The sequence below is a fragment of the Capsicum annuum genome, chromosome 2, assembly GCF_002878395.1.
Source record: "Capsicum annuum cultivar UCD-10X-F1 chromosome 2, UCD10Xv1.1, whole genome shotgun sequence".
NCBI classification, from domain to species: domain Eukaryota; kingdom Viridiplantae; phylum Streptophyta; class Magnoliopsida; order Solanales; family Solanaceae; genus Capsicum; species Capsicum annuum.
In genome coordinates this window covers 105438368-105463632 of record NC_061112.1, presented here as the reverse complement: position 1 = coordinate 105463632, position 25265 = coordinate 105438368, and the positions used below count along the sequence as shown (strand labels likewise).

Below are 25265 nucleotides of genomic sequence, written 5' to 3'. Positions count from 1 at the left end.
GAAAACATCCTCTCTACTTCGCCTGAGATAGTGGTATGGATTGCATACGCTCTACCCTCCTCAGATCCCACTAGGTGGGAATACATTGGGTATGTTGTTATTGTTGTTGTATTTTCTTTCAATTTTTTTTTAGAGCTATTTTCTTTTGTTAAGAAAAGAGGAAGTAAATTTTTGGTAAATAATAAAAGGTAGAGGAATGGAACACATGAAAATAATACTTACCACATATATTTTGTATATGTATTATTGATTGTTGGATTATATTTATCAAAAAATTCTTTATTGTAACACATATTTACCCAAAGACCATTCATGTAAGACAAATAGTAGTACACCAAGCTTTCATTTATATGAAGGGAGAAATATATATATATAGGAAACTTATAAATATGTTGATGTGGCATATTTCTAAGGCCTCCATTCTCATTCCCCCCCCCCCCCCCTCATTTTTTTAACATTTTTCCATCTATTTCTCTATATAATAATAACACTATACTATACTAATTAATTGAATTAACAAGCGTTAAACCTAAATTTTAAAAATTCACGTTTATCCTAACTGAAACACCTCAACAAATCAAGACTCACATCGTAATTGCACACATAATTGCACCTCTTCAAAGTTATATCTGTTATTTGTAATCGTGCACCTTCAGATTTACTTTCATTTCTTCTTCAACTCATTCATATTCTATCAATTACACTTTCGTGCTCTATATAATCAATTCTCTCAACTCAAATCCATAAGCTTTTTGGTTAATGCTTCTAAGAAAAGTTGGTAATTATGTGTCATCACTTCTTTTTTTTTCTTTGTTCCTCTTTCAAGATCACTATTTTCTCTCTAGTCAAAAAATGTTACTTTTTGGGAGTATAAGGATATTCTTCTTGATGCAACTAACACTTCTCTATGTGAATATTTTTTGTAGGTTAGGATATTTAATTTATATATTTATTTTGTCATGCCTTTTCGCAAGTTCTTCATTCATGTTTTCTACGGACATGTAAGCTTCAATTAGCATAACATTTCTACATTTTTTTTACGAGTACTATTATGACTTATAAGGTGTTTCTCTTATATAGTAACAGTAAAATATAAGTGATTCTTTTCTTCTTAGATGTGGTGTCTTCTAAAAATTTAATAAATTTTTGTTGAGTTTTTTTAGTGCATTTTTTTGTTGTATTATGCTAGATTGATGTATAGATATAGATTTGGTGTTATTTAGGATCAGATTGCAATGATATTTGTAATACATGAATCCTATTCATTCAAATTTATCTTTCATTGGCAAAGGCAAAATCCTGTTCCATCAAGAAATTTTTATGTGCACGAAAAATGAAAACATAATACACATGACAAGATGGGAGAACATAGTACATGGTATTGTTCCTTGATAAAAGGTAGCCCGCTACTTTTAGATATTTTAAATGTTTTATATAACAAATTTAGTGCTTATGTATAATTTTCTTGAATATATATATAACATAATATGGTGCATTTGTCTTATAAGTGTTTCTCACATATTCTTATTGTCGCCCAAATGTATTTTTTATTATACCTGAGCAAATAAATGTGATATGAATTGGAGTTGTCACTACTTTCAATTTGACTATAAAGGATTATTCAATATGGGGATGGGATAAATAAAACTATCCAATGGATTGGGATCTCTCATGAGAAATGTTATCCCACTATATAAATGGGTAACTTATCCCATCATTATAGCGTAAATGGTGAGATAAATCATTTTGGATCTAGCTAATACTTCTAACAAATATGGGATAAAATAAACGTACAACTTATTTCGAGATTAGTATCACTTATTCCTCGTACCAAATAATCGCTAATGTTATAAGTTTGAAGTTTTAGATTTGAGCTATCGCTACTTGCAATTTAATAAATTATAGCACTATAAAATTAAGATTTTGATTAGACATAATTTACTCCGTGTCAATTACATAGGTGAAAGATTCTTTTTTTTTTTTTTTGTAATATTATAGTAGAAGAGAAAAAGAACAAGAAGTTAGAAGTCTGTATGGTTATGCATTTTAATCGGTACCTATTATGTGATAGAAAAATTTTATCATATAATATGTTTGTACAAAAGAAAAAGAACAAGAACAAAGATCGAACTTTCCTGTTTATCATAAAACATTTTCTTTTTATTTTTAAGGGTCATTATTTTATTTTAATAAATACCTACATGTGTCAATACAGATGATTTTACAAGATGAATGATGAAAATATTGAATCAGTGATTTGAGAATTAGTGAAGATATATATGATTTGAGAATCAGTGAAGATAATCAACTTCTCCATCTTCTATTTTTTTTATATTTGATTTGAGAATCAGTGGAGATAATCAACAAGTCTCTTTATTCAAACTGGCCCGCCATCTTCTTTCATATATATAAGACGACGGTCACTGAAGCCTTTCATCTTTTGGCCTATTGATCTTGACTTTTCACTTTCATTGTTTCTCCATTTTCTCTCAATGGTTTTTCCTTCGTCTTTTCTCTTCTTGTTCCAAGTCATTCTTTCTATTACTCCTGGCTTCTCCACCAATTCTAAAGGTGAATTTCACTCAACTTAAGCTAATCTAACTTTCCTATCTTTTCTTCTTTTCTTTTTGTTTGCCTTTCTTAGGTTTTAAAGATTTAAGCTTTCTTTTGCCATTTGATTTTAAATCTTGAAAATGGACACAGTTGTGTTAAAGAAAGAAAAAAGGTTCAATCTTGTTATAGACCCATTTATGAAATTATACTGGTTATATTATTGTTCTTGTAATTGGCAATTCGTATGATTGTTTTTTTAATCTTTGAAATTTGCAGGGATTTGGGCAATACTAATAATTCTTATTTTTGGTAAAGTTACTTTAATTGTTTGTTCCTTGTCTCTTTGTGTGTATATATATAAGACGATGCTACATAAGGGTGGAGTGTATGAAGACGACGAGGACGGAAGAGGGTGTGTGTGAAGAAGACGATAAAAGGGGGGATGCTTTTCCTTTTTAAAAAAAAATTAAGAAATTAGGATAATTTAAAATTATAATAATAAAATAATTTAAATATAATTTTTATAATTAAAATAAAATATTTTTTTTCTATTCACGCTCTCAAGGAAAGTGTAACCAAATCAACATTTTGTGCCTAATAGGTATCAATTTTAGTAGTTGAGGTGTCTGATAGATACAGATCTTAGTTGGGGGTCTAAGTGATTTTTCGGAACAACTTTAAGTGTCTGTCGATAACGTAAGCCATTATATTAATAATAAATTTATAGTCAATGAATATGTTATTACTACGCGAAGCAGAAATACATTCACTAATTCATATATAATATGAAGCTTATTAGTATTTGTTCATGAAGCAAATCAATGTATCTCTGTGCATACGTATCATAGTAAAAGAAAAATATAATTTTTTTTCATGATACATATGAATGTACTTGGATGCGTGCATACTCATCATAATACAAAAGAATGAATTATTTTATTCATGATACGTATGAATGCATCTAGATGGCTCATGTAATAAATTTATCAATTTTTTATATATACAGTAAATTAATATGTATTTATGATACATATGAATATCTATTCACACAATTACATTTTTCTTGATATTAAGGTTCATCAATTTTTATTAAAATGAAGTTTATGATACATATGAATATCTATTCATATAACTATATTATTCTCGATATCAGAGTACATCAATTTTTTATTAAAATGAATTAATGTATCAATCACGAGTATCAAGTATACATGCATCAGATATATGTATCAAATAAACATATTTGATACATATCAAGAACTTATTTTCCTTCCCATAATTTAAGGATGATACATATATTTGAAATCTAATATATATGAGACACGTGTATCAGAAAAAATCAGTGATATATATGTGTGTGTGTGTGTGTGTATAATGAAAATTTTTAAATTTTAATTTTTCTTCTAGTTTAGATATTTTAGAGATTCTCTCCCATGACTTACTCTCCTAAATAAATGCATTATGTTACGTCCTTATTTAACTAACTGATTGGTTTAAATTTTTTATCATTGTGATTTATAATATTTTTTCTGTTTCAACTTATGTGGCACAATGCTTAAATGACCATAATAATTAATTAGGGGTGATATAGTAAAATCACGAATGAAGCAGCAAAGCATAAATGTCTTAAATGACTTACAACAACTAATTGGAAGTGACATAACGAAATTACTATAAAAAAATACTTGTGAAAAATTTAAGTGGACCTCATATAAGATGTCAAGCTAATTTAAAACATCAAGAGTTAATTTATTATTTTTATATCTATTTTATTTTTATTAAATATTATTAATTTTTTAATATTTAAATGACTTATAATAATTAATTAGGGGTGATATTTAGTAAAACTATGGTTGAAGCAGTTAAAGCAGACATGTCATAAATGTCTATTTTACTTTTTTTATTAAAGATTATTAATTTTTAATATATAAATGAATTATAATAATTAATTAGGAGTGATATAATAAAATCACGATTGAAGCAACTTAATCAGACATGTCATAAATATTTATTTTATATTTTTTAATTAAATATAATTTATTTTAATGCATAAATAACTTGTAATAATTAATTATAGGTGATATAATAAAATCATGGATTCAATATTATTAATTTTTCAATCCATAAGTGATTTATAATAATTAATTAAGGGTGATACATTAAAATCACGATTGAAACAGTTGGAGCATAAATCAGTCAACTTTTTAATTTTTTTTGTTAATTATCGTTATTTATAGTACTTTTTATTTTATTTTAAAATTCAAATAATATATGTTGTTTTATATTTTCTTCTGTCCAGTCCTAATTTATGTGGCACTAATATAATTTTGATAGTCAATCAAATATTTAATGTTGACATATCATTTTATTATTATTAATTTTCTAATACATAAATGACTTATAATAAGGGATGATATAGTAAAATCATCATTTGAAAGACGATAATTTAATTTAAAACATCAAGAGTTAATTTTGTATTCTATGTCTATTTTATTTTTTATTAAATATTATTTATTTTCTTAATACCTAGATGACTCATGATAATTAATTAAGAGCGATTGATTATGTTATTATTATAAAAATTAATATTTTAAGTTATTAATTATTGTGATTTGTGGTAACAAATTAGTTTTGAAAATGATAGACAATTAAATAAATAAATAAAATTTACTTCCAATATGTAGTTATAGTTAATTAATATAAATTAATAAAGTATATTAAAAATTTAAACCATTATAATGAAATAATTGAATTATTATATATTGGGATATGATATATAATTAAGTGGAAGTGGGTGATTTTTTTTGGTCAATATGGAAATAATTATAAATCACCCAATTGGTTGATGAATACACGTAGAAATTTATTTACTTAAGATGCCCTTAAAGGCCATGATAGGGAGCCACGTGCAGGAGGCCATATCCATTATTGAAACTGTATACCACTTGGACATGTGGCAGTTATGGGCCATAACTTTGTATCTACTCTAATTTTCATTGAATTTCTTGTTTGTTCCAAAAGTCCGTTTGAATTTTCATTGAATTTTTTATTATTTCAAAAGTCTGTTTGTAAGTAATTTTTCCTTGAAATTTATTACCTTTAATTAATTATTTTAAGTTATTTAAATATTAAAAAATAATTAATAATATTAAAAATAAATATTTATGTTGGCATATCATTTTATTATTCTTAATTTTTTAATACATAAATGACTTATAATAAGGGGAGATATAGTAAATCATTGTTTAAAAGACGACAATTTAATTTAAAACATCAAGAGTTAGTTTCGCATTTTATGTCTATTTTATTTTTTTATTAAATATTATTTATTTTCTTAATACCTAGATGATTCATAATAATTAATTAAGAGCGATTGATTATGTTATTACTATAAAATTTAATATTTTAAGTTATTAATTATTGTGATTTGTGGTAACAAATTTGTTTTGAACATGATAGTCAATTAAATAAATAAAAAAAAATTACTTTCAATATGTAGTTATAGTTAATTAATATAAACTAATAGAATATATCAAATATTTAAATCATTATGATGAAATAATGAAATTATTATATATTGGGACATGATATGTAATTAAATGGGAGTAGAAGAATTTTTTGGTAATTTTGCTTGAGAGATGGTCTAAACCACCTCTTCTATATAATAGAAAAGAAAAATGAGAAAATACCCCTAAATCGTTCGTCATACATTTATTAGAGTGAAAATTGCAAGTTATAACAACACTTTTAGATAATTATTTTAATAATTTTTTAAATTGCAGATTGTGGTAATTTTTTTATAAAATAATTTATTTTATTTATAAAATATGATAATACATTTTCTACAATAAAATTAACTCCCTTTTTATAGGTTAATATTCAATTTCTCCCTAAATAGTGTGTTGATAATTATGGTAATTAAGAGTGTGATTATGGTATTACTAAAGATCTTTATTTATTATTATATTTATCTATTCCAAAAAAATTTCAAGCTTTTCTGAAACTACTTTATTAAAAAAATATTTTTTTTGCCTTAAACCCGTTTCTTCTCCATTTTTATACTCAAAGTACGTTTCTTCTCCAATTTCAAAATCCTACTGAAAAAATTTACTGCTACCATCTTCATGTCCAATTTCTCTCCAGTTTCATCGTCATTTCCAATCACTTGCTACCATCATATCATTATTTTTTATTGCCATTGATTGCCACTTATTGTTTTTTTAGCGATTGTTGTATTTATGCGTGTGTCTTTGTTGAATTTGCCAGTCATGATTTGTTTGATATTTCAACCAACAAGTTCAATGTTTACAACCATCGTATGAGATATGATGCATTACTTTGAAATTATGCTCGGAAAAAGCAAGATAATGGTGCGATCAGTATGTTACGAACATACTTGATGGTCCAAAGATTTTGAGAGACATTGTTACTTCAACTGTCCCTAAAAAAATAAGTCATATATAGATATGAATATTGTATTTTAATGTTTAATTATTTGATGCTCATTGCGGTTTGTCTTTATAAGATTGTTGGTATGAACAAAGTTTAGTTTTTGTATTTAAGTAGTATTTATGTAAGGTTATGCTACTTTAACATTTATTTCGTATTTTACATCATTGAATAAAATTGATATGAACTAAGTCGCCTCAGATGGTATATGTTTGATATCAACTACATCAAATTATACATTTTTTCGATTCTACAATTAGGAACATTTGACATAGATATTGTATTTTGATATTTATTGGTGCTAATTAATTTTTTACCAATATCCATCATGGCTAATACTGATTATTTTTTTATTGCAACGAAAAATTATTTGACATCAAATAATTATCAATTAATTTATTTTTAATACGTACGGTGATAGTTTTTCATGTAAAATCCATTACATACACTAAAAAGGTTATGTAACATAAAACATAATTTTTCTTATCGATTATCACATTCCTAAAACTCAGTCAATACAAATGTGACATATGCGAAAATTCATCGATATCAATTTTAATAGCAATTTAATACATTGAGAACTCAAAAAATAATATTACTTAAGTGTGAAATGAGTATATAAATTAATTTCAACGCAATTTGTTAAATAATCCATGGATATTGTATTGTGAACTATATTATTTTCATACACTAAAAACGGCTATAAGAATACACAATTTATATGTAGAATCTTATATACCAACACAAGTAACGAATTATTCGGTATTTTTGTTAATATCCATTGACATATCTTTTGTTGTCACATACAATAGATATTAACAAAAAAATCGACAAACTCCTTTTTTGATCTAAATAAATCATCACTCTTGTGTCATTATGTATGGGCATTGGTGGGCATGTATCACTTATCAAAAACTTAATCTCAATTTGGATTTAGGTAATGTCAATCTTCAATTGTTTTGATATTGCATTAACCAATTCTCCATACTTTGAATCTTTGAATCTGCATCATAAATAATCCCATCTACAACAAAATCTTTAGGTCTCCCTATAAACATATTACATAATTCATTAGTAGAAATTATTTCACAATTTCAACATATGAAAATTCATAATTTCAACAATACTTTATTTCATACTTTTAACATACAAAAAATACATAAACCAATTCAATAAAGTACACATTATATTGAAATTGATTATACACAAATCAAGCGGAGAATTTTTTTTATGAAAAATGAGTAATGTAACCTATCAGTTTATGTTAGTATTTGTTTTCGTATCCATTTGTTAGATGAAATATTGATTTTCGAACAGTTTCAAAATAATCTAAAAAATTAAAGAACTTAAGCAAATAAAATACCGTTAACATCTCATCTTCCTTCATGCATTACAAGCAGAGAATGTAACCTATCAACGTCCATTGGATCGATTAGATACTAACTTATATCATAATTTTTTAAAGAAAAAAAAAAAGAAAGAAAGTGGAATTTGAATTTTAGACAGATCGTTGGATGCTTTTACCATTTTAGATGTTAATGAAATATGTGTAAAAATCATTTTTAGAGATATTTAAGGGGATGATTGATATCCTGACAATAACTATTATCCCCTTTTTTGTATATAAAAAATTATTTTTTCATATATAAAATTTATCTTTTTTATTTATATTATTAAAAAAAAAATCTTTTTTATAACCTGATTTGCTACAACTTGTAAAGATGAAAATTATGCTATAAGTTTTTTTTTTGGGGGGGGGGTGGGGTGGTTCTCATCCAGTGTCCGGTGTCTGTATTGGAGCCCCGACTAATCCGAATCGCGCATTGCAGGGACTATTAAAATGGTAACGCTCCCAATAGAGTTTTCTCCATACTCAAGGTCGAACCCTCGACCTCTGGTTAAGGATGGAGCAGCCCAATCAATTAACAAGTTTTTTGAATTTTTTTCCTCTTTCTCCCAACAATAAAATTAGGGAAAAAATCTTATATGTACAATATTAAATTAATTATTGCAAGTTATAACAATATTTTTTAGATTGCATTACATAACAAAAAAAAAATGCAGTAAAACTAGGAAAAAAAAAACACACGACACTTTTATTTTTTTTCCTTTACTTTCTCATGTTATATAAATTCATGACTCTCTCTTACAAATACATATTCTCTCTCTCTTTTTACTGAATTTTCAAAAATACAAAAAAAATAGCCTATTTAAATTGAAAATGACATTAGTTCGTATCAAATGAAACATCAACTAAGTTCTGTCAGTATAGAAAGTGAATTTTCATTCAATCATAATTCGACGTCACATGTAATTTTATTTTTTTAAAATAACAAATTTAATTTTGGATAAATATGAGGAAACCATATGTGCACATACTGTTGAACTCTCTCTCTATATATATATATGTTAAATAATTTTTGAAAAATATTTTAAAAATTATAATTGTATATAAATTTAGTATAAGATTTGATATCTATATATTATTCATCTTATATTTTTGTTTTCTGTCATGTTGAAAAAAATGTCGACATGTATATATTATATGTGCATTTTATATGTTTGTTAATTTCTACTATTTCCTAAAAAAAATTCAAATAGATTTTTTAAAGAAAAATTCAACTATATTTCTTCAGTACGAATTCAACATGTTTATTGCTTTTCTTTTTATGATGGAATCATAATCATCTTATTGGAAGAAAAGTAATTTAATCGTGTATTTTTATGTATGAATTCAATAAATTTTTTGGTTGTTTTTAATCTTTAAGAAATTATGTAAAAACTTTTCAATTGTATATTTTCTATATTACTTTTTATATGTTTCTTGATTTACATTTTTTATTCAACTTAAATATTTATTATTGATATGATTATTCTTAGATTGAACTTTAAGAGATTATCTTTTTTTTTTTTCTAACTCTTTAAGATATTACCTATACATATACATAGGAGTAAAAAAAGGAGAAACAATCTCAATGTTTCCTTAAAAAGTGAGAAACGTGTTCAATTAAGGATATTAATTTTTTGTCCACATTTTACTCCTACATAGTTGTTTAGATAATAACCGATGGCAAAGAATATAGACCGTTTAAAAATTAAAAAAAATATTTTTAATAACATTTTATGAAAGCTGCTATATCATCAGAGGTAGAGGTATGGACTGCGTACATCTTACCCCCCAGACCCCACTAGGTGGGAATACACTGGGTTTGTTGTTGTTGTTGTTGTTATGAAAGCTGCTACAACTTACAATTAAAAACACAATTCAGTTATTATATAAAAATAATGTTATATATTGCAATAAATAGTCTAATAAGTATATCTAGTATAATTCTCACATAAAATTACAACTGAAGATTGGTTTAGGGCTTTAGGCCCATCACTAATCCTGCCCCGAGCCCGTAATCCAAACCGCATCTGTAATATATATCTATAATGAAAATAATAAAATAAAAAAACAGCAAAATAGTATCGGCTCTTTGCTTGTGCTTCTTCTCGCGCTTTCTGCAAAAATTGTATTCCCCCAATACGTTGATTTCCAGGTTTTATTCTCACTTTAATTTTGTTTGCTGAAATATTGTACTAATTTTTACATTCTTGAATTTGTGTTCTGCTTTATCCAATCATTGAAGGGAGTCTTTTTTTTGTTGTTGGGTAACTTAGCTTTTGTGTTTTTGGGTATTTTCTAGAAGCTTTTTTGGACATTTATATTGAAATTGAACCTTAGAACTGAGTCCTATTTATCAATTTGATGTATAAGTTTAAGTAGATCCCATATTATTGGAGCTGGGGATGTGGGATTAGTGTTTAGCAGCTTTTGAGTTTGGGTTTTATGTTTTGTATTTTAGTTATGAAGAGTATGGGCTGTCTGTTACAACTTGGTGTATAGAATGATTATACTAGTTGTCCACTATGTGAATTTGTGGAAATGAGGACGTTGACATGTATGTGTAAGCATACTAACAACAACAACAAAAAACCCAGTGTATTCCCACAAAGTGGGGTCTGGGGAGGGTAAAACGTACGCAGTCCATACCGCTACCTCCGAAGAAGTAGAGAGGCTGTTTCCGATAGACCCCCGACTCAAGATAAAGAATGTGTAAGCATACTAAGAGAGATAGAATTGAAAAAAAGCATGATACATAAATGTGTCCTTTTAACTTGGATCAACTTTCATCTATGCACTCCAACCGTGAGCATGCACAAGTAAATACTTAAACTTGTATGAAGTTGGACACGTAGACACATACGTCCTATATAACATCATATTTGGCCAATTCGTGTCCTACATGGCGTTCTGTATGTATTATGTCACATAGGACGCGTGTGTCTACTTGTTCAACTCTATATAAGTTTAAGTGCCTACTTGTGCACATCCAAAGTTGGAGGTCATAGATGTAAGTTGAGGCGACAATTTATGTATTATGCCAATTAAGAATGAAGCTATCTGGAATAAGGTGGGAGTAGCTTTTGTGGTGGACAAGATGAGGGATAGGAGATTGAGATGATTCGGGTATGTATAGAGGAGATGTACAAATGCTCAAGTGAGGAGGTGTGAGAGGTTGACTATGGTGGGTATGAGTAGAGGTAGAGATAGGGTGACGAATTATTGGGGAGAGGTGATTAGGCAGGACATAGCACATCTTCAACATACTGAGGACTTGACTTAGATAGGAGATATGAGGATATGGAGGTTGAGGATTCGGGTAGATGGTTTGTTGGCAGTCGAATGATGTCTAGTCTCTTACTAGTTTTTGGTATTATTACACTCCTATCTTGTTCTTTGAAAATTATTATTATTATCTGTTGATTTCTTTGCTTCGGTTACTGTATCATTTGTTGGTGCTACTGTTTATCTTCCGCATTATTTCTGCACGACTTCTCAATTATTGTATTTCTTTTTCCATACTTGATTTTGATTGTTGAAGGGGAGCCTTGGAGTAACTGTTAAAGTTGCTGCCATGTGGCCAGGAGGTCACGGGTTCAAGTCTTGGAAACAGCCTCTGGCAGAAATGCAAGGTAAGGTTGCGTACGATACACCCTTGGGGCCCTTCCCCGGACACCACGCATAGCGGTATCTTTAGTGCACCGGGCTGCTCTGTTGCTCGGACTCGGCAATTATGCCGTCGAACCCGTCCCGACGCGACACCGGTGAGGATGCCGGCGTGGGATTCGGTCAAACGAATCCGGAGACGTTGACCAACATCAACAAGAAAGTTGGCTTCGTTATCGAAAGGGAGAAACTGGCGAAGGGAAATCGGCGACTGTAATTGTTGTCGCCGGCGGAAGAATTATCGTTGCCGGAATTTCGATGGGGAAGAAAATGATATAATGCTCAGATCTTTGTTCTCCGGCGAAAGGATTGTCACCGGCGGAAGGGTTATCGTCGCCGGAATTTTGATGGAGAAGAAAGAGTAGAATGCTCAGATCTGGTGGTGGTCGCCGGAATTTCGCCGGAATGCTCACTGTTGGGGGTCCTATTTTTTAATAATTATATTTTTAAAAAAATAAATTATATTAAAAAGGTAAACCTAATTTATGTAGATCTGGTGAGTGTTCGACTTTTCAAATACTACTCCTAATTAAAAAGAATTTATTTTTTTCCAATATAAGAAAATACTTTTCCTAATTTAAAAAGTAACTAAAAGAAATTACCTTAAAAGTGAAAAAAGTAAAGAATATTTTTTGAGGAATAAAATTTCCTTGACACATAGGAAAAAATAAATTGAAATGCCTATTTAAATATAAAATTATATTTATAATATTTAATTTTTTCGCCGAATTCCCGCGCCCGTATCCATAATCGGATTCGCACCCTTGAATCTTAAAAATTAAATTTTGACGAATCCGACTCTCGGATCCGCACCCGTCTCGGATACCCTCACCCGAGTCGATGCAACTTAGCCGGGCTGCCTTTTTTTTTTACTTGATTTTGAATGCTTTACATAAGCCAACGGTCTACCGGAAACAATCTCTCTACCTGTCTCTACCTGCACCACCTTTCCCAGACCCCGCTTGTGGGATTACACTGGGTATGTTTTTGTTTTCATAGAATTTAGTTTGGCAGCAAATTGTTATCCTGGTTGTAATGTTGTAAGGTTCCTAATAAATGTTATGCAGCTTTATTAAGTGTTGGCCTTCAAGTTTCTTATGGAGTGATTAGACGTAGTGAATTGTTGAAGGAGATGTAACAAGGAGCAAAAGGCAAAAGGATAAAAGTAAGATAGCAGAATATTGCTGGAAAAAGATAAATCTTTGGAAATTTCTGATTTTTAGTGGATACTTGTGCATTTCTAGATTCTAGTAGTAGATATGTACACATTGCACGGGAAGCATTTCTTACGAGGAGAAGAAATTCTTCAAAATTAGCACTTTTTGTCCATTTGGTAGCTGCTCCCAAAATTATGATTGGTCAGTCAGGGTGTTCTTAAATGTTTTCGATCCTTCTCTGTTTGATTTAGGTGACTAAAGAAAAAAGGAAAAATGACACCGAGTTATTCTTTGAACCTTGTTTTATATTTAGAGACACAATGTTTTCTCTTCTATATTAAACAGAAAAATATAATTTAATTTTTTTTTCTACATTTCGGAGAAAAGCATGATTGTGATAACATGCTTGTTACATATATGATCCATGTTTCCTCTGTGCTAAGCGTGTCAAAGAAGCCCTTTCCTTGGACTTCGATCCTGCAACATCAGCCTTAGTTCTCACATTTGTTCTCTTTTCATGATGTTGATATATTTCCACGGTATTCACCTAAACCATTGATCACCTTATTCCACGACAGTTTTGTGGTCCACTAATCTATGCTGCAGTTGCAAACTGAAAGTGCAAGTATATGCACTAGGCTTGGTTTCTGTGTGGTATCAATAAGGGTAATTGATACTTTATTCTGTTCTATGGGTGTACCAATTAATCTAATTGATTCTCGTGATATCACCGAGAAGGAAATATTGATTATGTATTAGTGCAAGTATGTTGTACGGTATTAGTATCAGCAATCACTTACCCAGAGTTTTGAAGAGATTAATCTAATTGATTCTCGTGATATCACCGAGAAGGAAATATTGATTATGTATTAGTGCAAGTATGTTGTACGGTATTAGTATCAGCAATCACTTACCCAGAGTTTTGAAGAGATGGGAGGTAATATCTTCAGTGTTTGTTTTGGAAGTTACAAGATTGTGAGAGTTGTATGAATATCTTACCTAAAAATGGGTGTGGATAGATAGAGAAGCAACTTGCGAGGAGACAGGAAAAAGGAGATGAACTGTCTAACTTCTTTTGAATTCATTATTTCCTCTCATTGTCTTAAATCATGTTAGCAATTTTGGAGAAGTGCTGCCCTTATTTATTGATTCATTTATTTATTTTTTGATTGCTAAGTGCTGCTCTTAATATTGAAGATGTAAAATAAATGGATCTAGCCAATATCATTACATGGATTGTAGAATCAATGGCTTGTATATCTTTTTACCTTGCTAAATAATATATGCACATTTAAACTTTTATCTTCTGTTTCAAAGCTTCTTTTGGATCACTTTGAATTGTTTCTGATGTTTGGTTGCTGATTTGAAATTTTATTATCTCCAGTGGGTCTTTAATAGTTTGAAGTGAGAAGAGAATGTCGAAGAAGCGAGAAGTTGAAGATGGCGTGGTGCCTGAGGAGGCAAACACAAAACGGCAGAAGGTAATGGATCAGTCATCTCCCTCTCTTCCACCAGTTGCTTTCGAGAATCCACTTCTTCCACTTGCTTCTTATGATGATGATGATGAAGACGAGGATGATGATAATAGAGGACGCATTGCTGAGCAAGTTATAAATAATGGTGGAAACAAGGACCAAAATGGCTACTCACCTGACGACGAAGAAGATGAGGATGATGAGTCTCATGGTAGAAGCCAACGGAAGCGAAATCGTGCAATTGAGATTAGGAGGGACTGCCCTTATCTTGACACTGTAAATAGACAGGTAACCGTATGATTCAATTTTTTTTGAATTACTTTTATCTATTCTAATTCATCCTGCAACCGCAGATGTCTATACTGGAACCTTAGTGGAATCTGAAATATTATATATTGTATTGCGAAATTGTGACAACTTTTCATCCTGGTGGTACTGGAGTTCTGAGATGATTTCTCCACTCTTTATTTTGTTTTAAAAACTTAAGTGTAAATAGCTTGATACTTTTTTGATTTGTGTTTAAATGTCTGATAGTTATTCCTAATAAGCTAGCGTTTGGCCATAGATTCCCAAATATTTTTGGCGAGTCATTTTTGGGTGAAGATGTGGGTGAAATTTCTATGCCTTTGGCCTTAGTATTTGGGACACATATTTTACCCTTAAAAATTCACAAAAATTGGAATTTGGCCCAAATACTAGTATTTGGAAATTTGGATTATTTGCCAAAAATATTTGTCAAATAAAACTACTTGCGAAATCTATGGCCAAACGGGTCCTAGAAGAAGTGTCTTATAGTTATTGAATGTCAAACTAAACTTTTGGTTACAGCTGATGCATTTCTATTGATTTGCATCAGCAAACAAATTTGGTTTAGCTCACGTACTAAGACTGATGGTTCTCTTTCTCACTCGTTTATTTTTCTCTTATCTGGTATATCCCCTTTAATACATGTTGTCGACATCTGCAGGTGTTGGATTTTGACTTTGAGAAATTTTGTTCGGTCTCCCTCACAAATTTAAATGTGTATGCATGTTTAGTTTGTGGAAAGTATTACCAAGGAAGGGGGCAGAAATCCCATGCATATACACACAGTCTTGAAGCAGGACACCACGTGTTCATCAATTTACGAACAGAGAAAGTTTATTGTCTTCCTGATGGATATGAAGTCATAGATCCATCGCTTGATGACATTATACATGTTCTAAATCCAAGGTTTGTCAAAAATACTCTGACTTGCTGTCACTTATTTCTTGCTTTATGTTATTATATTGCCCTTGTATCGATTAACTGGGGATCCTTCTTGTAATATATGGCTTCGATTCACCATTCTAGTTTGCTTTGTCTTTATTTCGCAGATTTACTCAGGAACAGGTTGAGCAACTCGATAAGAGCCGGCAGTGGTCTAGGGCACTTGATGGGTCTGATTATCTTCCCGGAACGGTATTGAACTTCTTTATGCCACCTTTAGTTGTTAAAGTTACTATATCCCCTTTTAGTCTAAATGCTAATCTTTTGGTGCTGGGATGTATGTTAGGTTGGGCTGAATAACATCAAGGAGACTGATTTTGTCAATGTCACAATTCAGTCTTTGATGCGAGTAACTCCCTTGAGAAACTTCTTTCTTATCCCTGAAAATTATCAACACAATAGATCTCCTCTTGTTCATAGATTTGGAGAGCTTACCCGAAAGATTTGGCACGCACGGAACTTTAAAGGACAGGTGCATATTAGCATTGGTGAATTCATTGTTTGTCTGTTCTTCACGGTCTTCTTATTTTGTCTAAATGTCGTTGCAGGTCAGTCCGCATGAGTTCTTGCAAGCGGTTATGAAAGCTAGTAAAAAACGTTTTCGGATAGGTGCACAGTCTGACCCTGTTGAATTTATGTCATGGCTCCTGAATACCCTTCACACGGAGCTTAGAAGTTCCAAAAAAGGCAGTAGCATAATCCATCAGTGCTTTCAGGTTTGCTGGAAAAGATTAACTCTTCTATATTTACAAATATACTAGTTGATCATTATGCTAATATATGATGCTTTTTTCTCATAGGGGGAATTGGAGGTTGTGAAAGAGATGCATAATAGGCCTATTGCTGAAAAGAGGGAGAATGGGGAAGATGGTGAACATGAATCTCGCAATACTGGCATGGAAACTAGCAGAATGCCTTTCCTAATGCTTGGGCTTGATTTGCCACCACCACCTCTTTTTACAGATGTCATGGAAAAGAATATTATTCCCCAGGTCCCTTTTTAAGTTCATTTTTTTAATCGTGATGATCTTTGAAAACTTTTTGCCTTTTCTTTATTTTCTTTTCTTGTCTACAGTATGTGGTGAATGGATGGTCATCGTATTGAATTGTCTCATGTTGAATGTATCATTGTACTAACTTTCGTGCACATGCAGAAATGCAAGTGTCTAGATGTTGGCTAAAAAAGGTGGAGCGCGATTTGTTCTTTGGAGAAAAGATTGCACCAAGTTTTATATATATGGTTACCTTTCTCCGAAATAAAAAAGAAGAAAGACTGCACCTAGTGTGAGAAATTGTTTGCACTTCAAAAAAGAAGCTTATTGTTTTTCACCAAGTCCTTTTACTGAGTGTTATAGACTTTAATTAGATTGTTGACTTATCTGAGGTGAATGAAATTATGTAGATCAAGCCAAAGTTTGGGTTAATTACAGAGAGTTTCCTTCTAGCTGGTTAAAGCTCAAGACTTCCTCTGTAGTTTAAATAAGGAGAAGCACCTCTCCTCTGGTTCAGATATTTCATTCATTTGATATTAGTTACAAAACAATTTAGAGTAATATCTGCAAGGATAACTGTTTTACCAGCGTTTCTTGGACAATGAATTTATCTTCTTGCAATAAAGCTTGGGCATTACTCAAATGAAAGGAGGGTTCGTGAAACAATACCCCTGTTATCATGGCCCTATTCCAGATTAATCACAGGAAACTAATGAACCTTTCTCATTTAGATATTCAGGATATTGCAATCTTTGGTATACTGACAAATTTTTCATCAGTTGAATATTTGGAACTAAATAAACTTATAGAAGTGATTGAGAACTAAAAAGAGCAAAGAGAAATAAAGTGTAAGTTTTGAAGACCATGACCTCATTCATCAGGTGTGGTGAGGAATATAATAACTTACAAGAAATAAATAACATGGTAGTCTGGATGTTGGTCTTGTGTGTTAGGAAACGGAGGACACAGTGAAAGAGAGGTAGCGTGTGAGAGCAAAGAAATGAAATGAGAAAATGAGGCAAAAACTGAAAAAAGGATATTTAGGGGAAATCATGCAATTCTCATTTAAATTTGATGCCCTTCAGTTTTTGTCTTTGTCATTCTTTGAATCGGAGGTGAGATACTGAGATCTCTTGAATTTCAATTAACTATATTTGGAGGACTATGCTTGTTTGATACAGTTCAATAATTGCGGGTGCAGATTCCTATTTAAACACATTCATGATCTATTTTTGCTCTCTTTTGCCCGTTCTTTTCCTTCATCTTTTAACCTTGGGGAAGTAGGGAAGATGATCTTCATCTACAACTTTCTGTTCAATGTGTTGAAATGATTCTTCAAACTTAATGAGTCACCTGCTTTTGAACTATGTTTAATATGGTTCACAACATCCGGAAGCTATAGTTTCTCAAATGTTGTGACCTCCTTATTTGCTTTTTTACTATGGTATGATGCATCACAAGTCTGTACTTAAATCCAGGTTCCATTATTCAACATATTAAAGAAGTTTGATGGTGAGACTGTGACTGAAGTTGTAAGACCCCGTATAGCAAGGATGAGATACCGTGTAACAAAATTGCCACAGTATCTAATTCTCCACATGCGTAGGTTTACAAAGAACAATTTCTTCATGGAGAAAAATCCTACGCTTGGTAAGTACTCATTATTGATAATATCCTTGAATTGAATGAAACTACCATGACATTTAATTCATAATGGATGTAGACGTAAATTCTCCAACTATATCACTAATATGATCACCCTCAATGGATGTAAAAGCCTCGTCAATACTCCTGCTAGCTCGCCAATTCCCAAACCCAGCTCATACGATCACATTTTCATCACTCAAATTGTTATTTTTGGTTGGACATGATATCAAGCTGTCCTGTACTGCTTGGGTTTCGCTAAAATACACTAGAACTTATTGTAGGTTAGGATGTCATTTTGCCTCTTTTAACTTGAATATCAGTAAACCCCTTCCAAGGGATGGGTGGTGGAGAGGAGCAAGGGGTTTGAAGTTTCTTTTTATTGCTTGTTAGAATTGTTCTTTCTCATTCCAAATTCTCCGCATACGGGCATTTAGGGAGAGGGTGGAGAGACGAGGGGTAAGGGGTTACGTTTCTGGGTTTGGCTTCCTTGCCTGGTCAGTGATGTGTACTTTCTTCTTCCTGATAAAAGTAATTTTTTAAATCTACTTGTTATACTTATCCCATTTACACTTCCTTCTCCACACAAGACAGCTAGCTGCTAGGTAGAGCAGGGAGAGGGCTGTGTGGAGGAGGAAAGCAACAAAAACTAGATATAACAGAAAGGCTCTTAACCTTGAGTATTTATAATTGGCTTAGGAACTGCAATGTTAGACTTCTATCCCCTCACTTGTGAAGTTTCATGCATCTTTTTTCAGTTAACTTCCCGGTGAAGAATCTAGAGCTCAAGGATTATATTCCCCTGCCCGCACCAAAGGAGAATGAGAAACTTCGGTCAAAATATGATTTGATTGCTAATATAGTTCACGATGGTAAGCCAGGCGAAGGATCATACAGAGTGTTTGTCCAACGAAAATCAGAAGAACTTTGGTTAGTTGCATAGCTCATATCACCAAGTTTTATATGTTTCTGTTATGAAGTTTTAATCCCCTCCCTCCCAATCACACACACACGGAAAAAGGAGAGGAAGAAGTGGTTTATTTTGTTAACTTGGTAACCTAATGTAGGTATGAGATGCAAGACCTACATGTTTCTGAAACTCTTCCCCAGATGGTTGCACTTTCCGAGACTTATATGCAGATATATGAGCAGCATCAGCAGCAATGAACCTGACAAGTAACGTTGGAAGCATCAACCTCTGCCTTTTCTTCTCTTTTGAAATACCAAATTCGACTTTAGACTTCTAATGAAGAGTACTCTACTTGTTGAGTGATGGTGATCCTTGCGGTTTATTTTTCTTTTGTATGTAAATCTCTGCTATTTTTGTATGGCTTAGGCTTAAGATTACTAGCACCATTGCATGGGGAGTTATGAGAACTCCAGCTTTGAAGGGTCCAGTTTTTTTAATTCCAGATGTTTTTGTTGTATGGTAAGTTCTTGAATTTGGTACATAAAGTACCTTAATCTTCCATATGTAGGAACAATAGCAATCAGAAATGAGTGGGAGAGTTGGAGATTTCATTTGGACAACTAGAGTAAACTTATCTTGTTATGAATTCTGCAAGATATTTAGCAAATCAAGTAAAATTTATGTGAAAAAAGGAAAATTTTATGTGAAGAGAGTAAATAAATCCTTCTGCGAGATAAAATTTTACTTGATTTATATGAAAATTTATGTAAACTTGCTGAAGTCCATTTGGTTGTTTTGAACTTAAAATTAGTTAAAAATGGGATAGGACTGTTACAAAAAAGAAAATACAAGTACTATGGTATGAAAAATATCCTATCGTATTCTTCTTTAGCAAGGGTGGAATATCACTTGTTATTAGTGAGGAAGAGTCAAAAAGTAATGAAGAAAAAACAAATCTTTGGGAGGTTAGTCAAATTCAAAACTGATAAATCATGTTGATTAAGTCATCTCTGTGTCTGATTCAGCCTCCATTTGAATAATAATTTGCTGGAAGATGTTCTCAACCTTGAAATTTGACTATGAATTAAATGACCCTCTTGGATATCTGGATGTAAATGCAAAGCATGGCACAATATAAAATTCCTCTTCTTCTTATTGTAATGAATGAAAACAGACTATTGATTGAGACATTTTTGAATTACTCCATTCATTTCATAATAAATGAATTGTTGAATTTTGACACACAATTAAGAAAAAAACATTAAAAACATAAATTTAACGTAACTTTTTATTTTTACCCAAAAAGTTGACCTTATGAATTGTTGGATTTTAACACATAGATTAAGAAAAACGAATTAAAGACATAAATTTAATACAATTTTCTATTTTTACTCCCCAAAAAAAAATTGACCTTGTAATACCTTTTCAAAAGTTAATTAGTTGTCAAATCATAAGGGTAAGTTTAAAAAAAAAATTAATGATTCACTTAGTTTGAAACACTAATAAATATTTCAACAATTCACTTATTCTGAATCACCACAGAGAAAGAGGGAGTATCACACTTCCCAAGGTGTTGTAAGTAAATTTATAGACTGAATGATGATGTTAACATATGTGAACAAGTGTGAACTCATAGCTCATTGACTATTTGTCTTCTTTCGTTTTTCTGGTTTTTATTTTTGACCGGAGTTTCCATGTTTTATCCTTTATGGTCCCTCGTCTCAAATAGAAATGATACATTGATTAAAAAAAATGATTAATAACGTAACTAATTTATCATAGTATCTTTATTAAATAATATTTATATTTTAATTTTTTAAAAAAGTAATTAATGCAAAGGATAAAACATGAAAAAGAACGAGTAAAATGAGAAATCAAATTAGAAAATTTGGGACGAATAATTTGAAACGGAGGGAGTATTCCTCTCCCTCAAATAATTGTGTTTCAGCTCACTTCATGCTTACCGAATTACTCACTTCATGCTTACCGAATTACTCCCTTCATTTTAGTTGAATTTCTTGGTAAAAGTAATTATTTTAATTTAATTATTTTAGTTATTTTTTTAACTAAAAATTTTTTATTTTAATTTAATTATTTGATTTATGAAATCTACAAAATTTTATTACGTTTTTTTTAATACCACCCAATCATTAAATGACTAAATAAAATGTACATACTTAAATTTATATTTTTAAAGGATGATTAATAAAATTAATTTTAAATATTACCTTATAAAAAAATTAATAAAACTAATTAGATAAAATTAACTCCCAATAAATATTTTCTTAAGGGGAGTGTAAGTCAATAAGGACCTATTATTTTGAAATGGATGGAGTACTAAGAAAAATAATAGAAAAATAATAAATACAAGGTGTAGTTTACTAAATTATCCTTGTTTATTAGATATTTCTTAAAATGAATATTATAAGAAGTTAGCACTCCCTGTTTCAAAATAGTTGGTTCTTCCTGAAAATAGCCTTATTAGCCTTATTACATATGTTTTGAAAATATAAATTTGAGCATATACATTTTTATTTAATGAAGGTATAGTATTGGAAGAATATAATAAGAATTTCTTAATTTCATAAATAAGCTAACTAAATTGAAATAAATATTTTTAGAAAAATAAATAAATATTTTTAGAAAAGTAATCAAATATTTTGAAACGGAGGGAGTAGTTACTTAATACTACTCCCTCTATCCAATAATATTTGTCCACCATTGACTTATCACAAATGTTAAAAAATAATAGATAAAAATAATTTTATTAAATCACCTCTGAATATAATTAATCTAATATTTTAAAAATATATTGGGTAATGACTATAATTAATAATTAAAGGTAAAATGGGTAGAAATTAGTAAATTATAAATTGATTTTTCAAACGGGATAGACATTATTGATATCTATTTTTAGTAACATCTACATGTATTGTTAGACGGATGGAGTACAAGGATCGATTGGTACGGGAGATAAGGAAAATAATTTTAAATAAAATTTAAGATTAACTTTATCCGTTGTTTGATGTGAGGTATTAATTAATTTCGAAACTATTTAATCTCAATCATTTGTACTATCCTAAAATCATACGAAAGTGAAATAAAATAATCTCATGAGATATTTCAATTCATGACATATTCCACCTTATCCTATCGTACCGAATGACCCCAAGATTATGGTTAGAAATAATTTCTATTTCTTGGAATTTCTAAACTGATCACTTTTTCTTTTTCTTTTTTTTTGGGGGAGGGGGGCGGCGGCGCTTAAAAATGCTACGTTCTCTATCCCTATCTATATGACTCATATTTTTTTTAGTCGATTCTGAAATAAACGACATATTTCTGTATTTAGTAACAAATTGACTTTACAAAGCCAATATATTTTTAACGAAATGATTTACAGTCACATAAATATTTATAACTTATTTTAAACCATAAATTTCAATAATCTTCATTTATTCCATGTAAAGTTAACCTAGCTCACATGAATACAAGTAGTACTTATTTTCTAAGGGGGGAGTACTTGTGAAATCTTTAAACATGGTCAAGACTACCAACGTTGAAGGATTATAAAGCACCCTTTTTCTTAATTTCATCATGACTTGAATGGAAGTGGAGTATTGGAGTACTCCAAGTCCAAGATGTTTCTGTCTCTTTGACATTTACTCAACCACTAGAGTTGGCATGGTGATTGAGTGTCATATCCCTTAAGTAAGAGGTCGGGAGTTCGATCCCCGCCTCTAGCGAATGGAGCAAACTCTGTGGTCAATTTCCTACCGCTTAGTGCGCTGACAGAGGAACGGAGAATTAGTCTCATGACTACCGGCTTTGGAGATACCTTGAGAAATTAAAAAAAAAAAAAAAGACATTTACTCACTTGACTAGATGGTTGAATAATAAAAACCAATAAATTCCTTACATCAAGTTACAATTGAAATTTTTATTTGTGAGAATACTCGTAAAAATACTTGAAGTTTGACCGAATTATCAGTTGAGCATACTGAACTTTGTGGGGGTCCTATTACCCCCCAGACTTTTTTTCTTCATATTTTAATGGCATATATCTGCCACTTGGCCCATTACATGTTAGTCACGCGCATTGAGCGCGTGAAACTGTTAAAAACCGTTTAAAACTCCTATTTTTTTTACCAAACAACCCCTAAATTTTTTAATTTTTTAAGGTTTTATAGTTTTTCTTTTTTTCATCCTTCTTTCTTCTCTTCTATCTTCTTTCTTTATTCTCTCCAACAATGGAGTCTTCAACAATGGTTGCTTCATTGTTGAATTGAAATTGAACACAATTTCATCACACACATACGCACCCAAATGGGTCATATTCAACACACTCAATTCAATTACATCAATTTGATTCAATTTCAACACACACTTCAAATGGGTCATCTTCAATTCCATCAAATTGACAGAATTAACTCATCATTGTCACCACCAACCAACCACCATCGATCAACCACCAACTACGGGGGAAAATTAAAAAAGAAAATCCACCAAGAGAGGGGAAAAAATTATTCGTCGAAACTAGAAACAGATTTGAATAATTCTTGAAGAAAGTTTTCAATTTGAAACTTTGAATAATTTCAAATTCAAATTTAATTTCATACGTGAATTCAAATTCAATTTCCAATTTCCAGTTTCATTGTGTTCAATGTGCCACAGGTTGTGTTCAATAGTCAGAAATTGAAATTTGAATTTGAATTTCCAATTTTTTGGACTTGAATTTTGTAATCGACTCAATGAAATCATTTGGAATTTGATTTGTAGAAGGAATTTGATTTGTGAAATCTTTAATATGGTTATAATGGTGAAAAAATATTGAAAAGTGATAAAATGGAGAAGACAAAGTGCGTATACTACACTTCCGACGTCAAAACTGGGTATAACTTTGCGGGGGGGCAATTAATTTCACTTTAAAAAAGTCTGGGGGAGGGGGGAGGGGAGAATTAATTCCACTTAAAAAAATATAGATGTGTAATAAGACCTTCACAAAATTCAATATGCTCAACTGGTAACCCGATTAAACTTAAGGTATTTTTGTAAGTATTTTTCCAATTTAATATTCTTTGACCACACCCATCTTTATTTTTGTTCTATATATATCTTTTCTTATTTAATTTTATCGTCGACTATGATTTATGTAGCCAATTTCAATTGATTTGAAATTAATTGTAGTAATTTTTATTTATTTTCGTGGTGCCATTAGTTTAATGATCATAATTATATTTTTATGTTTTCTTCGCAGTTTAGTTATACATGTATGTATATTCTCCAATAATCTACTTATTAGTCGAGGAAGAAGCAAGGGTAGCACATCATAAAGTAAATAATAATCAATTACCATATTCACTTTGTGTTGAAATGAATTAGAAATGAAATTAAGACAAATAAATTAAAATTAGGGAATAACTAAATTTTCACAAAGCATGATTCCTCCTCTACTATGTAGACTGAAAAAAGCCCAACAGCTTTAAGATTTGGGAGAAAAAAAGTGGGGAGTAGGAGCATCCAGAATTGACTTGACTTTGAATAAAAAATTATTTTCCCTTTTTTGTTTAATAATACTTTCTTCATTCATATTAGCCGGTCACTTTATTAAATTAAAAAATATTTATTAATTATTTTCATATTACCTTATAATTAATTTTTTTAAAAAGTATTCATATCTGTTTTGTAAAATTTTCAAGAAGTCTTTTAAGGAGTGATTAGTAATATTATTTTTTTATTTATAAATTTTTAATATATATATAAAAAAAATGATTAAATAATAGA

The 25265-nt window shown here is 30.4% G+C and overlaps 1 protein-coding gene across 1 annotated transcript; it reads left to right on the top strand.

The window, feature by feature from the left end:
* Positions 1 to 10402: 10402 nt before the first annotated feature.
* Positions 10403 to 20101, top strand: LOC107858895 (U4/U6.U5 tri-snRNP-associated protein 2). Its single transcript, XM_016703700.2, has 10 exons — positions 10403 to 10544; positions 14597 to 14975; positions 15655 to 15899; positions 16043 to 16127; positions 16222 to 16407; positions 16484 to 16651; positions 16736 to 16927; positions 18406 to 18577; positions 19330 to 19501; positions 19639 to 20101. Exons 2-10 carry the CDS (start codon positions 14628 to 14630, stop codon positions 19736 to 19738), a joined length of 1668 nt encoding a protein of 555 aa, XP_016559186.2. The 5' UTR covers positions 10403 to 10544; positions 14597 to 14627; the 3' UTR covers positions 19739 to 20101.
* Positions 20102 to 25265: the final 5164 nt, after the last annotated feature.